The sequence below is a fragment of the Quercus robur genome, chromosome 12 (assembly GCF_932294415.1).
Source record: "Quercus robur chromosome 12, dhQueRobu3.1, whole genome shotgun sequence".
Taxonomy (NCBI): domain Eukaryota; kingdom Viridiplantae; phylum Streptophyta; class Magnoliopsida; order Fagales; family Fagaceae; genus Quercus; species Quercus robur.
The window spans coordinates 34,922,824-34,944,256 of NC_065545.1; the positions used below are offsets into that span (position 1 = coordinate 34,922,824).

General features: G+C 39.7%; 2 protein-coding genes across 2 annotated transcripts; one reads left to right on the plus strand and one right to left on the minus strand.

Moving 5' to 3' along the window:
- Positions 1 to 2,208: 2,208 nt before the first annotated feature.
- On the plus strand, positions 2,209 to 3,262 carry LOC126708427 (uncharacterized). The gene is made up of 2 exons (XM_050408219.1): positions 2,209 to 2,610; positions 2,693 to 3,262. Exons 1-2 carry the CDS (start codon positions 2,212 to 2,214, stop codon positions 3,260 to 3,262), a joined length of 969 nt encoding a protein of 322 aa, XP_050264176.1. The 5' UTR covers positions 2,209 to 2,211.
- A 15,768-nt stretch (positions 3,263 to 19,030) lies between these two features.
- LOC126708900 (ethylene-responsive transcription factor 5-like) lies at positions 19,031 to 20,397 on the minus strand. The gene has a single exon (XM_050408900.1). The coding sequence runs from the start codon at positions 20,288 to 20,290 to the stop codon at positions 19,262 to 19,264; it is 1,029 nt and encodes a 342-aa protein (XP_050264857.1). The 5' UTR covers positions 20,291 to 20,397; the 3' UTR covers positions 19,031 to 19,261.
- Between the last annotated feature and the right edge of the window lie 1,036 nt (positions 20,398 to 21,433).

Consider the following 21,433-nt stretch of genomic DNA (forward strand, 5'->3'; position numbering starts at 1 on the left):
GCGACTCGAAGTGAACCTGCACGACAGAAGCAATCGAAAGAAGTCCTTCAGAGAGCACCGGTGTGGTGCCGGCCAAAAGCTCTCCGACGGTCAAGTTAGAATTCTTCTGTTTTACTTAGAGCGTTAGAGAGGGTCAATTAAAGCGTACCTCGATTCCTGAGGGTGTTAGGCCTTTTATAGTGATAAAGGGTTGACTTTTCTTCTTGGTTTCCAAATCTTTCCCATGTGGGACTCTCATACAAATTCCTTTGAGCGTAGTGAGCAAGGATTTCCGTTTTTGGATCATAGGGCTTTTCTAGGCGATAGAGATTTTGGATCATGGGCCCTTACTGTGTCTGTCAGCGATGGGCCTTCAAAGCGCGCGGGATAATCCTTGCACAGTCCCGATCCGTCGGGCCCACTAAGGTAGGCCCGTCAGTCCGTCGCGTCAGGTGGGCCCGTCAGGTAGGCCCGTCAGGCCCGTCAGGTAGGCCCGTCAGGATCTATATCTTACCATCTTAAGTTGCCCCCTTCACCCCAATGGTCCGTCAGCTTTTAGGATAAAGGATCAATGGGGTGACGATCCAAACGTGAGGGTATGATGGGTATTTTTATGACGGAAGGAGGCTCATGAGACAAAGAGAGTTTTTAGTTGTCATAACGGGTTGACGGATCTACGCAAGATAGGATGACGGTGCAAATGTGGAGTCCGTCGATCACACCAACTACAGACAGGCTGTACGAAGGTAATTAATGCTGATGACACGTGTTACAAGTTGATTGGACCTTGTCTCGGATCGAAGCGACGCTTTGACTTCCGTGCATCTCTCTTATAAATAAGGGAGTGATTCCTCTCATTTCTTCAGTTTTAGTAGAAATCAAGCTGTCAGAGCGTACCCGTCACCCTTGTCAGAGCGCACCCGTCATAATCTGCTGATCCGTTCATTCACCTTAATCGTCAACGCCATCCTTCATCAGGTCGTTGGCAAAACTGGTAAGTGCTCTTCTTAAAGCTAATACTTGTTTTAATTTTCCTTACAATCCACCCCCGTTATAGACACATAGACCGTCAGAGTCTTAGGCTCTTGTCGTTTCATGTAGGAAATGTCTAGTGCGTCAAGTAATCAGTCGGTTATTCGTGACGGGTTGGATTACGAGGAAGTATATCCGTCCAGTCATCGAGAACAAGGTAGTCCAGATGATAGTAGTCCGTCCACCTCCTCCTCGTCCTCAACATATGAGGATCTGGAGGTGGTTGATCCAGACGAGGGACCTGGTGTTGGTGAGGATCAAATTGTCAGATCCGTCATTGGTGCTGATGGGCTCAGGAAGTTCGTCATGCTACCGGAGTGGACGGTGAATTTCTTCACGTCTGTTATCAAGGAAAAGCACTTTAAGACATTTAGGGATAACTATCAAATTCCAGAAAATGTTACAATCCGTCTACCCTACAAATCTGAGAGGTGTTATTATGACGGGGTAGAGGGAGTCAGGGTGTATGAGCAAATGTTGAAGGCTGGACTTAGATTCCCATTGAGTTCGCTTCACCGTTTGCTCCTCCGTCAGCTGGGGTTATCCATGAACCAGATATCCCCTAATGCTTGGAGGGTTTTTATAGCGATGGAGGTCTTGTACGGTGCCATGTCCAACGGAGAAAAAAGGCTGACGGTTAGGGAGTTTTTCCACTACTACCGTCCAGACGAAATTGACAAATCCAGGGGAATTTATAGCTTCGTCCCCAGGAGTCCGTTGCTGAAAGTCATCTATGACACGCCGGACTCAAATAGGGATTGGAAGAGTCGGTTCTTCTTCCTAGAAGGCGACGATTGGATGAGTCGTCCTGGGGAAACGGATTTCATGCCCGTCGACACTACTTGGGGCATATTGGACCCGTCTAGTATGGACTATCTTTCAAACTTTAATATTACTAAGTTTTTTGAATATAATCTAACCGTCCTCTTTCTTCTTTTGTAGTTAGACGACGGCCCCAAATTGACCTTAAGGAGTTTGCTTTCCTTAAGAAGATTCTCTCAAAGACCAAGCCGGAGGAAAGGACTTGGGCGAAGCTGGTAACACTAAATACCATTCACTGGTATTGCGACGGACCGGAACCTACAGCGGCAGCCGTCAAGTACGAAGCACAGATAAGGAGGCGTAAGTTCGTCACCCTTTACTTGAAAAAATTATGCATCTTATTTTTTGTTAATTAACTCCCCCGTCCATGTTTCAGAGATGGACGATGCTAAGAGAAGAGCCCTGATCCGGTCAAAGGCTGCAAAGAAGACTACTGACGACGCTCCCCCTGCGACGGGCCCAAGCAATCCGTCTGCGAAGCGGAAAACTCAGCCCAAAGCGGATCGCCAGGCCAAGAAGGCCAAAGTGTCTTTAGATCCCGTCGTGGGACTCATGGCGGAGCCTCCGAAGACGGTCACTCCAACCAAGCACGGGGTTGGCAAGGGCTTGATGAAGGGCCCGTCGAAGGATGACGAGAAGCCGCCCGTCCTTCTTCGAGAGGATTCTAAGCATGCCTTAGAACAGATTTCCTCCATCATCTCGGCGGAGGATTATGAAGATTTAGGCAATCACTCGACGGAGGCCATGGGTGAGACGGGCCTGTTTGCAATTACACAGGTAAGATAGTCCGTCTACTATTCAAATACAACTTAAATCATCTGCCGAAAGTTTGTTTTATAACTATGTTGTTATTTTTTAGGCAATGGTCATGATGAAGGGGCTGATGGGACGGTGCCTCAGCCATGAGACGGCTTTGGATCGTGTACGGGCCAAGGCGGAGAAGACGGAGGAAGAACTCCTCCAATTGCGAAATTGGAGACCCAAGATAGAGAAGAAGCTTGAGCTCTCGGAGAAGGCAAGGAAGATCCTTGAACAGATGACAGAGAAGGCAAAGAAGGCTCTAGAAAGCAAGGACAAAGAGATAGCGGAGCTGAAAAATGAAGTCCGTCAGGCTAAGGACGTGGCGGTTCGTGAATACCGTGACTCCGATGCCTTAATCACTGAGCTGGGTGATTCTTTCCATCAGGGCTTCATGGATGCCCTCCATCAAGTCAAGCAAGCTTATCCAGACGTGGACGCTTCCAAGTTCAAAGTTGAAGACCCGGTTCAGTCATCCGTCGTGCCTGTTGCCTCAGAGGATACAGACGACCTCTTTGATGTCGACAATGCCGTTGGTGACGGGGCGTCTGCACCAGCGAAAGTTGATCAAGCTGAGCCTGACACAGAGACGGTTCCTCAGCCCGTCGACAATGCGGACAAGGCTCAGTAGAAGGATTTTTTTTTTTTTTTTTTTTTTTTTAACTTTTTGGAACAATTCTCATCCGTTGTTGATGACATGTAAACATTGCCTTTTAATGGCCTATTTTGTTAAATGAATCCGTGCACTTCATTTTATATGTTTTGAATTTTGCCATTGCTTGACCTATTTGTATCCGTTCATGTATAGGTATGTTTTTGATCTTAAAAATTTATTCTTTGCAAAACCTGTGGAATATTCCGTCCACCTTGTGGATACTATTTTATTGTCTAAAATAATCAGTCCGTCTTGTTTGCTTTATTTTATTTCCGTCCACGTCGTGGATGATCCGTCCAACCTGTGAACTTTAAGTGGTCATCTTCTTGGGGTGATCCGTCCACCTTGTGGATCTCATTTCGCATCCGTCCATCCTGTGGACTCTAAGTTATCATCCATGTAGGATGTTATCATCCCTTTAGGATGATCCGTCCATCTTGTGGACTTTATTTTGTATCCGTCCATTTTATGGACTAAGTTATCACCCTTTAGGATAGTCCGTCCACCTTGTGGTGATCGTCCTTGTAGGACGATCCGTCCATCTTGTGGACTTCATTTTGTATCAGTAAACCTTGTGGACTTAAAGTGATCGTCCTTGCAGGATGATCCGTCCATCTTGTGGACTTATATTGTATCCGTCCATCTTGTGGACTTTATTTTACGTCCGTCCATCTTGTGGACTTATATTGTATCCGTCCATCTTGTGGACTTTATTTTATGTTCGTCCATCTTGTGGACTTATATTGTATCCGTCCATCTTGTGGACTTAAGGTTATCATCCCTGTAGGATGATCCGTCCATCTTGTGGATTTAAAGTGATCGTCCTTGTAGGATGATCCGTCCGTCTTGTGGACTTCATATTGTATCCGTCCATCTTGTGGACTTAAGGTTATCATCCCTGTAGGATGATCCGTCCATCTTGTGGATTTAAAGTGATCGTCCTTGTAGGATGATCCGTCCATCTTGTGGACTTTATTTTGTGTCCGTCCATCTTGTGGACTTAAGGTTATCATCCCTGTAGGATGATCCGTCCACGTTGTGGACTTAAAGTGATCGTCCATATAGGATGATCCGTCCATCTTGTGGATTTCATATTGTATCCGTCCATCTTGTGGATTTAAAGTGATCGTCCTTGTAGGATGATCCGTCCATCTTGTGGACTTTATTTTGTTTCCGTTAACTTTGTGGACAATTGCAATTACATACATTCAAGTAGAAGATCAAGATTGCATCTGATTATAGAAATGCGTAAAGGAAAAGTGTCTGCCCCCTTGGGCTTAAAAAAGGCACGACGAGATTGTAGAAAAAGAAAAACAGTTAAAAGAAAAACTTATAGAAAGCTTAAACCGAAAGAAAATTAGTTGTTGTTCGCCGTGTTTCTATTACTGGTAATATTTCCTCAAATGCTCAGCATTCCATGGATGCGGTAGCTTCTCTCCATGTGTCGTCTCCAGGTGGTATGTTCCTTTCCTTTTCCATGACATAACTCTATAAGGTCCTTCCCAGTTGGGGCCGAGTTTTCCCTGTGTAGAGTCTCTAGTTGCACCCATGACCTTCCACAGTACGAGGTCTCCTACTTGGAAGTTTCTGTGTCGGACCCGGGAGTTGTAATGTCTGGACATACGATCCTGGTATCTAGCGATCCTTTGCTCCGCCGCCGACCTAACCTCGTCTATCAGGTCCAGCTGTAGCCTCATGGATTCGTCATTCCTGCTCTCGTCATGGTTGTGAACCCTGTAACTTGTGAGCCCCACTTCTGCAGGGATGACCGCCTCGCTCCCGTATGTCAGTCGAAATGGTGTCTCTCCTGTTGGAGTCCTCGCCGTTGTCCTATATGCCCACAGTATGCTCGGCAATTCTTCGGGCCATATGCCCTTTGCCCCCTCGAGCCGAGTCTTGATAATCTTTAACAGGGATCGGTTCGTGACTTCAACCTGGCCGTTAGCCTGAGGATGGGCGGGTGATGAGTAGTGGTTTTTTATTCCTAACTGTGTGCAGAAATCCCGGAAGTGGCCGTTGTCGAACTGCCTCCCGTTATCTGAGACAAGGACTCTAGGAATACCAAACCTACATACGATGCTCCGCCAGACAAAACTTCTAATGTTCTTTTCTGTAATGGTGGCCAAGGCTTCCGCTTCTACCCATTTTGTGAAGTAGTCAATACCCACTACCAAGAACTTTAGCTGCCTTATCGCCGTTGGGAAAGGTCCCATGATGTCTAGTCCCCACTGAGCGAACGGCCATGGGGCCGTTATAGGGGTTAGCTCTTCAGCTGGCTGTCTGATAAAATTACTGAACCTCTGGCATTTGTCGCAGCTTTTAACGTAGGACTCGGCATCCTTTTGCATGGTCGGCCAGTAATACCCAGCTCGTACCAGTTTGTGCACTAGCGACCGCGATCCAGAATGGTTCCCGCATATCCCTTCGTGTACTTCCCTCATTACGTAGTCTGCCTCTTCAGCCCCCAGGCATCTTAGATAAGGACACGAGAAACCTCTCTTGTAAAGAATGTCTTTTATCAAGACGAACCTCGCCGCTTGGACTTTTAGCTTTCTCGCCGCCTCCTTCTATTCTGGCAGTATCCCGTCCTTTAAGTATGAAATTATCTGTGTAGTCCAGTTTCTTTCGGAGCGTATCTCCTGCATGTTGTCGGGGTCTATTAGTGGAAAGATTTGAACAAAGGAAAGTACATTACCCGGTGTCATCATATGTTCTGCTGAAGCGGCTTTGGCTAGCCGATCGGCGAGCTCATTTTCTCCCCTGGGGATCTGGACGACCATTGCTTTTAGCCCGTCGACTCTCGCCCTTACTTGATCAAGATATCTCTTCAACCTTTCCCCCTTGCATTCATAATCTCCGTTTACTTGATTGGTCACGACTTGAGAGTCGCAATACACGACCACACTTTCAGCTCCGGCGGCTTTGGCTAGGTCGAGTCCTGCCGCCACCGCTTCGTATTCTGCTTCATTGTTGGTAATGGGGAAGTCGAGACGGACCATACATTCAATCTTGTCTCCTTCAGGTGACAGCAATACTATGCCGGCTCTTCCAACTCGCCGATTGGATGATCCGTCGGTGTAGATGTTCCACTGGGGGTGTTCTTCTGCCCCCTTGTCCTCGTCACGCGTAAACTCTGCTATGAAGTCGGCTACAGCTTGTCCTTTAATGGCCACACGTGGACGGTACTTGATGTCAAACTCACTCAATTCTATTGCCCACAGCGTCAGTCGACCCGCGGCTTCAGGATTACTCAGTGCCCTTCGCAAGGGCTTGTCGGTCATTACGTTCACGGTATGGGCTTGAAAGTAGGGCTTGAGCTTGCGAGCCGCCGTGACCAATGCAAAAGCGAGTTTCTCCATAGGTTGGTATCTTTCTTCGGCACCGCGGAGCGCCCGGCTGGCGTAGTACACGGGCTTCTGTGCCCTGTCCTCTTCTCTGATTAAGGCCGCGCTGACGGCCACCGGGGAGACAGCCAAATAGAGGAAGAGTTCTTCACCTGGTTGCGAGGGGCTCAGTAGAGGTGGTGAAGATAGATAGGTTTTTAACTCCTCGAAGGCTCGCTGACACTCGTCCGTCCACTCGAATGACTTTTTCAATGTTCGAAAGAAGGGTAAACACTTGTCCGTCGCTCTCGACACGAATCTATTCAATGCCGTTACCTTGCCGTTAAGGCTCTGTACTTCCTTCACATTTCTCGGGGGGGCCATCTCTATTATGGCTCGGATTTTGTCCGGGTTAGCTTCAATCCCCCTTTGAGATACCATGAATCCTAGGAATTTGCCTGCCGTTACACCGAATGCGCACTTTCCCGGATTGAGTTTCATGTTGTAGGATCGAAGCGTGCCGAATGTTTCTTTGAGATCTTCCAAGTGGTCTTCCTCCTTCCGGCTCTTCACCAGCATGTCGTCGACATAGACTTGGACATTCCTCCCGATTTGCTGTGTGAACATCTTGTTCATTAGTCTTTGGTATGTTGCCCCTGCATTCTTCAGGCCGAATGGCATTACTTTGTAACAGAAGAGTCCTTGACTGGTTACAAACGAAGTCTTCTCCTGATCGTCCTCGTGTATGCGGATCTGGTTATAACCCGAGAAGGCATCCATGAAGCTTAGCAATTGGTGTTGAGCCGTCGAGTCTACTAGGATGTCGACCCTTGGAAGGGGATAGCTATCTTTGGGGCATGCTTTGTTAAGATCGGTGAAGTCCACGCACATCCGCCATTTGCCGCTCGTTTTCTTCACCATTACCACATTCGCCAGTCAATCGGGGTAGTAGACTTCCCTGATGAAGCTTGCCTCTTGGAGTTTGCGGACCTCTTCCGCTATTGCTTGGTCTCGTTCCGGGGCGAATACTCTCTTCTTTTGTCGGACGGGTGGAAATGAGGGCAACACATTCAACTTATGTACCATGACCGAGGGATCGATTCCTGGCATATCGTCATGGCTCCAGGCGAACACATCCTTATTGCTTCTCAAGAAAGCTACGAGCTCTTGACAGATTGCGGGTTTGGCAAGCGTTCCGATCTTGGTGGTTCGGTCTGGATTGGAACTGTCGAGAGTTATCTCCTCTAGCTTCTCTGTAGGTTCTGCCGTCGTTCGGTGTTCTTCTATGTTCAAGGCCTGGATCTGGTCTTCCACCTCCATCATAGCTACGTAGCATTCTCGTGTGGCAATTTGACTTCCGCGTAGCTTTCCTACCCCATACTCCGTTGGGAACTTGATCATTAGGTGGTAAGTTGATGTTGCCGCCTTCCACGAGTTGAGCGTGGGTCGTCCAATAATAGCATTGTAGGCTGACGAGCAATCGACCACCAAGAATGTTAAGTCCTTGGTGATTTGTTGGGGGTAATCTCCTACTGTCACCGATAACGTGACTGCGTCCAAAGGGAATATTCTACTCCCTCCGAAACCAACGAGCGGGGCGTTTGTCGGTATCAGCTGCTCCCTGTCAATCCTCATTTGTTGGAACGCCGGATAGTACATGATGTCGGCCGAACTACCGTTGTCGACCAACACTCGGTGCATGTTGTAGTCGTCTGCCCGCAAGCTGACGACGAGGGCATCGTCGTGTGGATGGTGTAGGCGTCTTGCATCCTCTTCCGAGAACCCGATAATGGGGCCTTCCCTTCTTGCCATCTTTGGAACTGTACCCGCCAACTGGACATTCTGTACCATCCGAAAGTATGTTTTGCGAGCCTTTTTTGACGATCCGGCCGCGGCTGTTCCTCCAATTATCATCCTTATGTCCCCTAATGGGGGTCTTGGTCGCTCGTTTTCTCGACGGGGGTGTTGTTCTTGTGGGGGTTGATCCGTTCTCTCCTTCCTGACGAACTTCTTCAGCTTCCCTTGTCGGATAAGGGCTTCGATTTGTTGCTTCAAGTCGTAGCAATCGGCCGTGTCGTGACCATGGTCACGATGGAAGCGGCAATATTTGTCTCTGGACCTTTTGTTGGGATCACTCTTCAGCTTTCCCGGAAACGTCAGGGATCCTTCGTCCTTAATCTGCATTAGGACTTGGTCTATCGGAGCGGTCAACGGGGTGAAACTTGTGAACCTTGCGCCCATGGGTTTTGGACGTCTCTCCTCCCTTCGATCTCCCATCCTTCCTTTCTTCCGCCCCTGGTCCTGTCGGGGATCCTCTTGTCTGTCTCTTTTCTTGGGTCTATCTTCTCGGGCTAATAGTGCGTCTTCAGCGTTCATATATTTGGTGGCCCTGTAAAGCACCTCCGACATGGTCTTTGGGTCGTTTTTGTATAGGGAGAACAAAAACTTACCCCCCTTCAGCCCGTTCGTGAACGCTGCCACTAGTATCTTGTCGTCGGCTTCGTCGATCGAGAGCGCTTCTTTATTGAAGCGTGATATGTAGGCCCGTAACGTCTCCTCCTCTCTCTGCTTGATATTCATTAAACAAGCCGTGGATTTCTTATACCGATGTCCTCCGATGAAGTGCGTTGTGAATTGGGCGCTCAGCTCCTTGAAGGTACCGATGGAGTTTGGTGCTAGCCGGCTGAACCAAATCCTTGCTGCGCCCTTTAGGGTTGTAGGGAACGCCCTGCACATAATTGCGTCTGCCACTCCCTGAAGGTGCATCAGGGTCTTGAAGGTCTCTAGGTGATCGAGAGGGTCCTTGATTTCGTCATAACTATCCATACTTGGCATGAGGAATTTACTTGGCAGGGGGAAAGAATTGACGGTTGCCGTAAATGGCGAGTCAGTCCGGTTGACAAGGTCGTCAAGATCATTGGACACTCGCCCCTTGAGAGCGTTCATCAGTACTTCCATCTATTCCTTCATCGCCTGCATCTCCGCGATGATGGGTTGTGGAGCTGCATCCGTCACTGAAGGGATGCTAGCGTCCCGTCGCACTTGTTTGCTCGAGGCGTTACTCTCCTGTGGTCCGTCATGATTCCTCCTTTCAGCGCTGGTTCCTTCTTGATCCGCTCCTTGGTTATTGACCGCCGCACTCTTTTGGTTCAACTGCTCTTCTAGATCGTGATTTTGTTTGGTGAGGCGCTCCACGGCTGTGGCGAGCGTCCTGACCTGTCTCTCAAGGGCAGTCGTAGGGGCTTCCTCTTCTTGAGCGTCGTTAGTGGTTGCCATCGAGCGTGTGAGTACCATGTAACTCTTTTGTCTAGGAAGCGATAGTGTGCTACGTTGATCCCCACAGACGACACCAACTGATGACGTCGAAAATTGTCACCAATGGGTCACACCGTACTCGCGACTCGAAGTGAACCTGCACGACAGAAGCAATCGAAAGAAGTCCTTCAGAGAGCACCGGTGTGGTGCCGGCCAAAAGCTCTCCGACGGTCAAGTTAGAATTCTTCTGTTTTACTTAGAGCGTTAGAGAGGGTCAATTAAAGCGTACCTCGATTCCTGAGGGTGTTAGGCCTTTTATAGTGATAAAGGGTTGACTTTTCTTCTTGGTTTCCAAATCTTTCCCATGTGGGACTCTCATACAAATTCCTTTGAGCGTAGTGAGCAAGGATTTCCGTTTTTGGATCATAGGGTTTTTCTAGGCGATAGAGATTTTGGATCATGGGCCCTTACTGTGTCTGTCAGCGATGGGCCTTCAAAGCGCGCGGGATAATCCTTGCACAGTCCCGATCCGTCGGGCCCACTAAGATAGGCCTGTCAGTCCGTCGCGTCAGGTGGACCCGTCAGGTCCGTCAGGTAGGCCCGTCAGGTAGACCCGTCAGGATCTATATCTTACCATCTTCAGTGAGTATAACTCAACCACTATAAAATACTGTGTTAACTGTGAAGAATCTTCGAAAACTGTACGCAAGCTTAAAAAACAACGCATATAATTCTCTCTTTACCACTTCCCAAGACCTCCAACACCGCCATTTTTGCACCACCGCCACGAAAAATCTACTTTAATTATCACCGACTTAATTGTAGTGTGTACTGACTGAACGTACATGCATTACTTTACGTTGTTCTTCTTATTGACTAAAGACTAGTTTTTGCATTCTGGGTCTGGCACTATAAGACATCTAAAATGATGTTTGGTGTGAGTAAATGCTATATATTAAAAAGTTTTACGGTCAACTTCGAATCATGTGTTATAGAAGGTTTTAATAATGGAAACAAAAATTTAAAATAGTGGTGGTGACGAAATTAGGAGCTTAGGATAAGAATTGAAAGAAGATAGATGATATATATATATATATATAGCTGATTGGATAATTACTCGTACTGAAACAGATAGTATAGTATTTAACTCAAGGCTTGGATCCTTAGATAATCATGATGAAAGCAAAGCGAGTGGTACTTTGGCAAAATGTTAATTGTTAGAACATAAACTTGTTGGGAAATTTAATCATCCAGTATTAATTAGCTAGAGTTGAAAAAACAAGCTCAAAATTAAAAGTTTATATAATATTGGTTTATTTATTCTTATTTTTTTTCGCAAAATCAAGCCCAGCAGCTTGAATATATATAAATAATGGGAAGCCCAGACTGAATTTATAACCAAGCTAAATTACACACTCAGGCTTTATTTATTTTGTGCTCAAATAAGTAGGAATTTATGAATGAATTATTTGATTAAATTATTATTTTTTATATATAGTAAATACTAAATACCACAACTAAAATATTTTATCCCTTCACCGAACGATCTTTACTAATAATAAATAACTAAATTATAGTATTATAAATGAAATTATATCATTTGAATTTATTATATAGAGTGATATTTGTTTATAAACTTATAAAAATTGCAATTTATTAGCCTTGTGTTGTTAAAAATTATATATAAATGAACTATTTGTATTATCAATAAATTATAAATAATTAATGATTTTGGTATCTTATGAGCTTATTTACAAAATTATACAATCAAATATTAAGTCTATATAAGTATATTTTTACACACATATATAAACCATATAAACATATAATATGTTATATATATATAATTAAGTCTCATATTTAGATTTGTTCATAAAATATTATTATATATTGAGTTTAATTCGGTTAATAGTTGAGTTTAAATATGAGTTTAAGTCTGAATAGTTCATAAACAATTTAATTTTATTATAACCTAGCTATTACTATTGGCTGAAGTTTTTTTTAATGTTTTTTTGAGAACTATTGGCTGAGGACCTGAGGTTGGCCGTACAAATTCTTTCGGACCAATTTTGCTTTTTGATCACAGGTTGTCATTGATTTTATATATAGCAAAAATATGTTTTTTTCCCAACTAGAATGGACCCACGTCTTCCCCCATTTGTTGAAAGTTTTTCACTTTAAAAAATGTGAACCTTTTGTTCTTCTTCTTTACCTTTTCACCCTCATCCTTTGATTTGTGGCTAAGTCTTAAATGCCAGGTTACTGTTAAGGTGACCAAATCAAAGCAAGAAGGATACATTGCCAACAGTACGTTCCCCACAAGCCTTAAAAGCTTGGGTCAACACAGACATAAGGGATAGGAATGCAATTACGAGTGGGTTGACAATTGATGTGAACATTCTGTCTGACTGAGAATGTATTTTATGAGACGGTTTTATGAAATTATCCATCCTCACATATTGTATGTAGGACTCATATATATATATATATATATATATGTCATTGAGATTCAACACATAAAATGAGAGGAAAGTCTCATGAAATCGACTAATTTGACAAATCTAAATAATACAAATGACCATTACCATCCCTAAAGTTACCATTCATCATGTGATTGCCCTTGGTCCCCCACCCTTTTTCTTCTCTTATCTTCGGACGTAACTGATATCTATCTTCTTCTATATTTTTGAGTGTATAAATTTATTTTTCAAACAGAAACTTCTATATTTTTGAGCACATATATTTATTTTTCAAACAGAAACTTCTGTTCTGTTTAAGAAATCCCAAATACAACCATTTGACATATATCACAGATTCACAATTCAAAACAAATTGACATTTGAAGCTAAGTTTCCTAGTCTATGGTGGTTCCTGGACTTAACAAATACGATAGGACTTTTTTAACATAAAGATTTGAAGAGATTACTTTATCCATCAAACCAAATGGAACCTTCAACATTGACCTTATAAGGCTTATTCATCATTCGAATTCAAGGTCACGGCAAGAAATGAAGTTTCTAATAAATATCCCTTTTTGACATGGATGAATAAATAATTTCTATAATGTCTAGATGAATTCTCAACAAGTTAATTTAGATCATTGACAATGGTATTTAGACTAAATGACATATTCTTCTCTTTTAAAAATAAAATAAAATAAAAAGTGATGAAGAGTATGATCTTTGATTATCCATTTGAGTGTAAACTGATTTGCCTATTAAAAAAGAAGTGGAAAAGAAAGAAAAAACCCTAGAGCATTAGAGATCTATAAGAAAAATAACTGTAAGTATAAATTTAGGTTCATACTGATGGAAATATTCTTTCTTGCTTCACTACAACTTTCACGCAAAAAACTAGGTCCACAAGATTTCTACAAATTCCCAATTATAAATTTAGGTTTGTACTGATGGAAATATTCTTTCTTGCTTCACTACAACTTCCACGCAAAAACCTAGGTCCACAAGATTGCTGCAAATTCCCACTCATTCACATCATCTTTACAATCATCAGCATTATCTTGACCTTGCTAACATATATTAATTACAAAAACTTTTTCAATTTTACTTAGCAAAAAAGAAAAACAAAGGCTTTTTTCAACCAAAAAAAAAAATTGTTTTTCTTTTTCTTTGTTCAAATCACCTAAGTCATTTATGTTTGAAAGAGTTCATTACATTGACCAAACTCCTAATTTATTTCAAATTTTGTCCATTTCGTCCATTTCATAGATGTTACAAATATAAAGATTTTGTCCATTTTGTTGATTTCATTGATGTTTCAATTTTACTACGTTATTTAAAATTTTAAATGACGTAGCAATAAATACACTATAACACTATTAAATCTTAGAAAATAAAATGTGAAGTTATAAACTATGAAACGGAAGAAATTGACAAGATTTGAAATAAAATCTTGTTCTCTCCTGCCATAGAAGATATTAAAGCTATCTCCAACAATTCCGATAGGCTTCAACTTAGATTAACTTGAAAACCAACATTATGCTAGTGTAGAATGGATGGCTTCTAAGAGTCTATTTAGGTACCACTTATTTACTGAAAATTGAAAACTTATTGCTGAAAACACTATAACAAAATAATTTTTAAGTTATGAATAGTGCCGTGGGACCTAGGATTTACCTAGAAATCTACATTTTTGGTGGTTTGGCTAGGTCGTGAATAGTACAATGGAACCCAGTCAAAAACACAAAACGCAACTTCATTTCTACACAAACGCACGCTAAAGCTATAAAGAGGATGTGCCTAGTAAATTTAGGTTAACTAAAGTTTTGGCAAATTCATAGGTGAGAAAAGAAATTGCAATTTAGACATCTTCATTAAAAATACCAAACAATATTAGTTGACCTAATTGAAGATAATTGTCATGTTGCAGCAATATAATTAGCAAAGAATGAATCTGTATAACAAATGGATGAGACTTCTATTGAAACCTTTCAATGATAGTTATCATTTACTCAATGAGTATTTACTCCATTGATTGAGATATGTTTTTTCTTAGTAGATAAAAATAAAATTTTTACAAATAAAAAAATTATATTTCTTGTTTCACATAATATTGAATATTTGTTTTTAAGAAAAATATAATAGTGAATATTGAATATTATGTGAATATATAACCACAAAAGGAAAAATTAACAAAAAAGTCAAATGATGCAGTTTTATATATTACTATATTGAAAAGACAGGATCTCTTCAAAGATCATGTTTGCAAGGTCATACAAAATATACCAAACAAAAAAGCAAGGGAATTGGAAACTTCTAACTCGAAGAAAAGTTGCTGCATGACATTTTCTAGTTGTCCACTTGTCCTTCATATTTTTCAAACTTTTTGCTGTATTAGCAGTGTGTTTTATTATTTTCTTTACCAAAAATCAAGGATGATCTCCATCAATTTGCAGCAACACTTTCAATCACAAAATTTATATATTTCCATGGGTCATAACTAATACATAACACCTAGCTAGTTTTGCATTATTTTTCTATGATTGCGAGTATAACTCAACCACTATAAAATACTGTGTGAACTGTGAAGAATCTTCGAAAACTGTACGCAAGCTTAAAAAACAACACATATAATTCTCTCTTTACCACTTCCCAAGACCTCCAACACCGCCACCAAACATCTACTTTAATTGTCACCGACTTAATTCTAGTGTGTACTGACTGAACGTACATGCATTACTTTACGTTGTTCTTCTTATTGACCAAAGACTAGTTTTTGCATTCTGGGTCTGGCACTATAAGACATCTAAAATGATGTTTGGTGTGAGTAAATGCTATATATTAAAAAGTTTTACGGTCAACTTCGAATCATGTGTTATAGAAGGTTTGAATAATGGAAACAAAAATTTAAAATAGTGGTGGTGACGAAATTAGGAGCTTAGGATGAGAATTGAAAGAAGATAGATGATATATATATAGCTGATTGGATAATTACTCACTGAAACAGATAGTAGAGTATTTAACTCAAGGCTTGGATCCTTAGATAATCATGATGAAAGCAAAGCGAGTGGTATTAACCTTTGGCACAATGTTAATTGTTAGAACATAAACTTGTTGGGAAATTTAATCATCCAGTATTAATTAGCTAGAGTTGAAAAAACAAGCTCAAAATTAAAAGTTTATATAATATTGGTTTATTTATTCTTATTTTTTTCACAAAATCGAGCCCAGCTTGAATATATATAAATAATGGGAAGTCCAGACTGAATTTATAACCAAGCTAAATTACACACTCAGGCTTTATTTATTTTGTGCTCAAATAAGTAGGAATTTATGAATGAGTTATTTGATTAACTTATTTTTTTTTATATATAGTAAATACTAAATACCACAACTAAAATATTTTATCCCTTCACTGAACGATCTTTACTAATAGTAAATAACTAAATTATAGTATTATAGATGAAATTATATCATTTGAATTTATTATATAGAGTGATATTTGTTTATAAACTTATAAAAATTTCAATTTATTAGCCTTGTGTTGTTAAAAATTATATATAAATGAACTATTTGTATTATCAATAAATTATAAATAATAATTTTGGTATCCTATGAGCTTATTTACAAAATTATACAATCAAATATTAAGTCTATATAAGTATATTTTTACACACATATATAAACCATATAAACATATAATATGTTATATATATATAAAAATTAAGTCTCATATTTAGACTTGTTCACAAAATATTATTATATATTGAGTTTAATTCGGTTAATAGTTGAGTTTAAAAATGAGTTTAAGTCTGAATAGTTCATAAACAATTTAATTTTATTATAACCTAGCTATTACTATTGGCTGAAGTTTTTTTTAATGTTTTTTTGAGAACTATTGGCTGAGGACCTGAGGTTGGTCGTACAAATTCTTTCGGACCAATTTTGCTTTTTGATCACAGGTTGTCATTGATTTTATATATGGCAAAATATGTTTTTTTCCCAACTAGAATGGACTCACGTCTTCCCCCATTTGTTGAAAGTTTTTCACTTAAAAAATGTGAACCTTTTGTTCTTCTTCTTTACCTTTTCACCCTCATCCTTTGGTTTGTGGCTAAGTCTTAAATGCCAGGTTACTGTTAAGGTGACCAAATCAAAGCAAGAAGGATACATTGTCAACAGTACGTTCCCCACAAGCCTTAAAAGCTTGGGTCAACACAGACATAAGAGATAGGAATGCAATTACGAGTAGGTTGACAATTGATGTGAATATTCTGTCTGATTGAAAATGTATTTTATGAGACGGTTTTATGTAATCATTGAGATTCAACACATAAAATGAGAGGAAAGTCTCATAAAATCGACTAATTAGACAAATCTAAATAATACAAATGACCATTGTCATCCCTAAAGTTACAATTCATCATGTGATTGCCCTTGGTCCCCCTCCCTTTTTCTTCTCTTATCTTCGGACGAAACTGATATCTATCTTCTTCTATATTTTTGAGTATATATATTTATTTTTCAAACAGAAACTTCTGTTCTGTTTAAGAAATTCCTAAATACAACCATTTGACATATATCACAATTCAAAACAAATTGACATTTGAAGCTAAGTTTCCTAGTCTATGGTGGTTCCTGGACTAATTAACAAATACGATAGGACTTTTTTAACATAAAGATTTGAAGAGATTACTTTATCCATCTAACCAAATGGAACCTTCAACATTGACCTTATAAGGCTTATTCATCATTCGAATTCAAGATCACGGCAAGAAATGAAGTTTCTAATAAATATCCCTTTTTGACATGGATGAATAAATAATTTCTATAATGTCTAGATGAATTCTCAACAAGTTAATTTAGATCATTGACAATGGTATTTAGACTAAATGACATATTCTTCTCTTTTAAAAATAAAATAAAATAAAAAGTGATGAAGAGTATGATCTTTGATTATCCATTTGGGTGTAAACTAATTTGCCTATTAAAAAAGAAGTGGGAAAGAAAGAAAAAACCCTAGAGCATCAGAGATCTATAAGAAAAATAAATGTAAGTATAAATTTAGGTTCATACTGATGGAAATATTCTTTCTTGCTTCACTACAACTTTCACGCAAAAAACTAGGTCCACAAGATTTCTGGAAATTCCCAATTATAAATTTAGGTTCGTACTGATGGAAATATTCTTTCTTACTTCACTACAACTTCCACGCAAAAAACTAGGTCCACAAGATTGCTGCAAATTCCCACCATTCACATCATCTTTACAATCATCAGCATTATCTTGACCTTGCTAACATATATTAATTACAAACTCTTAACTTTTTCAATTTTACTTAGCAAAAAAGAAAAACAAAGGCTTTTTTCAACCAAAAAAAAAAAAAATTGTTTTTCTTTTTCTTTGTTCAAATCACCTAAGTCATTTATGTTTGAAAGAGTTCATTACATTGACCAAACTCCTAATTTATTTCAAATTTTGTCCATTTCGTCCATTTCATAGATGTTACAAATATAAAGATTTTGTCCATTTTGTTGATTTCATTGATGTTTCAATTTTACTACGTTATTTAAAATTTTAAATGACGTAGCAATAAATGCACTATAACACTATTAAATCTTAGAAAATAAAATGTGAACTTATAAACTATGAAATGGAAGAAATTGGCAAGATTTGAAATAAAATCTTGTTCTCTCCTGCCATAGAAGATATTAAAGCTATCTCCAACAATTCCGATAGGCTTCAACTTAGATTAACTTGAAAACCAACATTATGCTAGTGTAGAATGGATGGCTTCTAAGAGTCTGTTTGGGTACCGTTTATTTGCTGAAAATTAAAAATTTATTGCTGAAAACACTATAGCAAAATAATTTTTAAGTTATGCATAATGCCGTGGGACCTAAGATTTATCTAGAAATCTACATTTTTGGTGGTTTGGTTGGATCGTGAACAGTACCATGAAACCCAGTCAAAAACGCAAAATGCAACTTCATTTCTTCACAAACGCATGCTAAAGCTATAAAGAGGATGTGCCCCGTAAATTTAGGTTAACTAAATTTTTGGCAAATTCATAGGTATGCGTGTAATATTTTTTATTTATACATCTTAGGTGAAAAATGAAATTGCAATTTAGACATTTTCATTAAAAATACCAAACAACATTAGTTGACCTAATTGAAGATTATTGTCATGTTGCAGCAATATAATTAGCAAAGAACAAATCTGTATAACAAAAGGATAAGACTTCTATTGAAACCTTTCAATGATGGTTATCATTTACTCAATGAGTATTTACTCCATTGATTGGGATTTGTTTTTTCTTAGTAGATAAAAATAAAATTTTTACAAATAAAAAAATTATATTTCTTGTTTCACATAATATTGAATATTTGTTTTTAAGAAAAATATAATAGTGAATATTATGTGCTAAATCTCATGACAACCTTTTATATAAGATTAGAACATACTGAAATGTTGTCAATTTGCCATACAAAAATGAAAATACTAAAGTTGAATAATTTTATCCACTTTTTCCTCAATAGTTTTTCAATATTGTTATGTCTTCGAATTTTATTTGATTTCCATTTGATACTTATGGTTTCTGTTAAAGACATTAGAAAGTATTGATTAAATTACAAAACACTTAACTCACTGTTATGACTACATTTTTTTTTTTTTTTTGGTTAATAAAAGAATAAGATCACAATTAATAACATAAAACCTCTCCAATTTGAATGTACACACATGAATTCCCAAAACAAAACCCATACAAAAGCCTGCATTTGGATACTTGTGATTCTAGTGAAAATCAAAATAAATACAATGGTAACAACAAATTTGAATGAGGTGGGCTTAGTAAACCACCAGTATAGTAAGCCTCATCCACTCACACACTAAAAATGTTCATGTTTTAACTTTTAATTTAAAAAGCACTCTCATTCTCATACCACCATGAGTTGTGGATAACCCATCTGAGGGTGGGGAGATAACGGCGACAACGGAGGAACGTTAAATATCCCTTTAACGTCAGTGTCCCAATCGCATACCGCCGTCCAACTTGACGGCGTCAACGGAATATCCCTCAAATAACTCATGACGTCTTGAGATTCCGTTACTCTCTCTTTCTTCACCACAACTTTCACTTCCTCAACCACTTGCTCTTCTTCGTCACGGCGTCGTTTTTTGTCGTTGCTCGAAACGACAGTCGCTGCCGTCGTTTCAGGCTTCCCGGCTTCGAGCGGGAAATTGAGTATGGCTTTCGAGCCGCGGAGCTTGAACGCGGCTCGATCGTAAGCCTTAGCTGCTTCGATGGCGGTGTCGAAGGTCCCGAGCCAGACCCGAGAGCCACGTCGGTTCGGGTCTCGGATCTCCGCGGCGTACTTGCCCCATGGCCTTTGTCGGACTCCTCTGTAGTGCCTTTTCTTCTCTTCCACGCCCGAATTGCTGTTGTTATTGTTTTGTGCTGCGGGTACGGGTACTGCCGAAACCGATGGTTCCGGTTGTGGCTGATCCAGGTTACCGAACCGGATCCATTCGGTTGTGCCCTTGCTCGGGAGCGAGATCTTCAGCGATGGCTTCCTGTTCGATTCAGTTAGGGTTTTCGGTACAGTCGGTTTCAGTTCGGATTCGGAGCAACAGTTTGTTGAATCGAGGGGTTTCGGTGTAGATAAGTCGATGATTTCAGGCTTCACTTCGAATTGAGGGAAATCAGTTGGGAAAGTAAAGTCAAAAAGGCCGTTAGAGCTAAACAAGTCATCAAAAGCCATAGAAGAGTCGGAAGAAAGCTCGTTAGAGTCCAAACTCGAAGTTCGATAACTCAAGGAAGAAGAAGAAGAGTTGGATTGAGATTCAGAAGCGGAAACCTCTGTATCATTAGAGAAAAAGGCTCCCATTCCTAAAGGAGAAAGCTCACCAAGCAAGTGAAGCTTGATGCGATCAAGTTCCGAAGAAAACTCAAAAGCAGCCTCCATGATATGAGATGAGAGGGAACTAGTTTTTCTTAGAGAGAGAGAGAGAGAGAGAGGATTTGAATTGCGTTTAGAAGTGAGGATGAGTTTGAGTTTGAGAGTGGAAAAGAAGAGTGGAGAGGTATTTATAGAGAAAGAGAGAGTTTGAAATGTGGACTGGAAGACTTGGCTTCACACCGAGCTAGCTTCCTCCTTGGACGAAGGAAGCATCCTCTCTCTCCAAAAAAGGAAAAAGTCCTTTTCACCGTTGGATTGGTTTATGGTTGAATCGGACGGCTCATATTCAAGGTAATGTTCCTTTCTGTTTGTTTTCATTTCAAGCTTTTTGGTTTTTTCCGCGATGGTTCGCAACAGGCGCGCGCACGTTGGGAATTGAAATAAAAATAACATAACTGGATATATTACGCAAATGAGTTTTGCTTAAAATTATAAACTAATAATTATGGAGCATGCGACAAAAAATTAAAATTAAAAAAAATAAAAATAAAAATAAAAACAAAGGCCTTAGATTTCGTCTATCACGACTAATTTGTTTGGGTTATCATTTATATCAAGGTACCTCTTGTGTGTGTGTGTGGGTAATTCTAGAAAGCCCTATATCTTCTATCTTGCTCTTTATTACGTGCAAGCAAAGTTGAATGATTGGTGGTTCAAGCTTATTGACTAAATCTGTCATTGTTATTGTTGTTGTTGTTGTTACGGATTATATAATTGCTGTTAATTATTGTTTTTTTTTTTTTTTATATTACAAATATGAACGTGGGTTTTTTACTGATTTGAGGAATTGCTAATATGAAATATGGTGTACTCTTCTTTCTTTTTTTTCTAGAATACAGTGACTTGTTGTTATTTTTATTGTTTATTCAATGTGAAAATGAGTTTTTCTAGTTTGCGTAATGGTAATATTTCATTATTTTTGTCAATGTTAGATGCAAGGGATCCCGGGGGATTCACATGTTCTAGATCATAAGAAATAATTGTTGGGGTGGGGTGGTGTATGTGTGCAATTGAAGATACTTTCTTTTGGTTTCAGTTTTTTCAAGATCTTCATGTTCCTACGTATTGGGTTTGGTTTTTTGATATATTATTATGAACATGAAGAAGGAGATTAGAATTAGCTTTGTTTTGGTCTTTGAAACATTAATT